This window comes from Myotis brandtii, unplaced genomic scaffold, assembly GCF_000412655.1.
Source record: "Myotis brandtii unplaced genomic scaffold, ASM41265v1 scaffold191, whole genome shotgun sequence".
Classification (NCBI taxonomy): Eukaryota; Metazoa; Chordata; class Mammalia; order Chiroptera; family Vespertilionidae; genus Myotis; species Myotis brandtii.
The window spans coordinates 7,160,419-7,161,615 of record NW_005357115.1 but is presented as its reverse complement, the minus strand read 5'-3'; the positions used below and the strand labels follow the sequence as shown (position 1 = coordinate 7,161,615).

The 1,197-nt window shown below is 42.9% G+C and overlaps 1 protein-coding gene across 1 annotated transcript; it reads right to left on the bottom strand.

The window, feature by feature from the left end:
• Nucleotides 1–222: 222 nt before the first annotated feature.
• Nucleotides 223–967, bottom strand: LOC102259485 (ribosomal RNA small subunit methyltransferase NEP1-like). Its single transcript, XM_005864848.2, has 2 exons — nt 662–967; nt 223–511 (listed from the first exon to the last, which is right to left on the bottom strand). Exons 1-2 carry the CDS (start codon nt 965–967, stop codon nt 398–400), a joined length of 420 nt encoding a protein of 139 aa, XP_005864910.1. The 3' UTR covers nt 223–397.
• Between the last annotated feature and the right edge of the window lie 230 nt (nt 968–1,197).

Sequence of the window (1,197 nt, the reverse complement as noted above, 5' to 3'; positions counted from 1 at the left end):
AGGAGCATTTAATCATTTGCATTTATAGTAATTATTGATAGATATGTATTTATTGCCATTTTATTATTCATATTTTTAATTGACATGAGTTGGTTGCTTTATTAAATTTTTCATTTTAAAGATAAGACCAAAATGAAAACTACTGAACTTATACTTTTCAACTGGAAAGAATAAAAGAATAGCTATAATTTTAAAATAGCTTCAATAAAGCAAATATTATTCTTTTTTTTTTTTTTGCAAGAACAGTGTTTATAAGATAAACAAATAGCAAATGTACATTCAGCCTTGGCTTCCACTAACCCCAGTCTTGGTTCAGGAAGGTCATCATCCAACAGGGAGTTAGAAGAGTCAAGGGATGCAATGTCAACAGTCTCTCTTTCAGAGCAAGGTCCTACTGTCAAATGACCCTCCATACTTCCTCAAAGGCTGTGGTAAGTTTTGCGCAGGTTAGAGCAGCAGAAAGCTGATAGTTGCTGATGGACACCATCTTCTCTGTATACTCCACATTGAGCTTGCCATGGACAAAGGCCCCCACCACAGAAACAATAGGGTCGCTGCTGGGGACCAACTCTCGCACATCACTGACGACTGGGATGGAAAAAGAAGTGCCAATTTTCATACATCCAACTGGGAAGTGATCTGACACTGGATTTTTAATTACCTTCAAGAGCTTCTGGGGGCCATCAGCTGCTCGAACACTGAGTTTGTGTAAAAGCTGAACCATGAGGCCACAAAAGCGGTCAAAGGTTCTGGGAATTCGAGTCTGGGGGTTCACTTCAATCAGCACATTCTTCTGTGTACGGATATAAACCTGCAGCAAGCCAGCTCGGTTCAGGGGACTGTCCATCAGCATCAGTAAACTCTGGTGAGCTATGTCTGGTCTCACTTCCCCCGGGTCCCGTCCATTCTTCAACAACATAGACTTGTGCTTGTCACAGTTTAGTAGTTTGTATGTCTTCCCTGCCATTTTAAAAGCAGGCGCTTGGAAATGGCGAGGGCTTGCTGCCTGGCGCTACCGAGGTCTCCCCGCAAATATTCTTAGCGAGGGCTGAGGCAGCTGCTGCAGCTGTGAGGGCTGAGCCCCTTGCACGAATTTTGTGCATCAGGCCTCTAGTGTGTGTGTGTGTGTGTGTGTGTGTGTGTGTGTGTGTGTGTGTGTGTATCCCTTCCTCTTCCTCTAAAAATCAATAAAAGAGT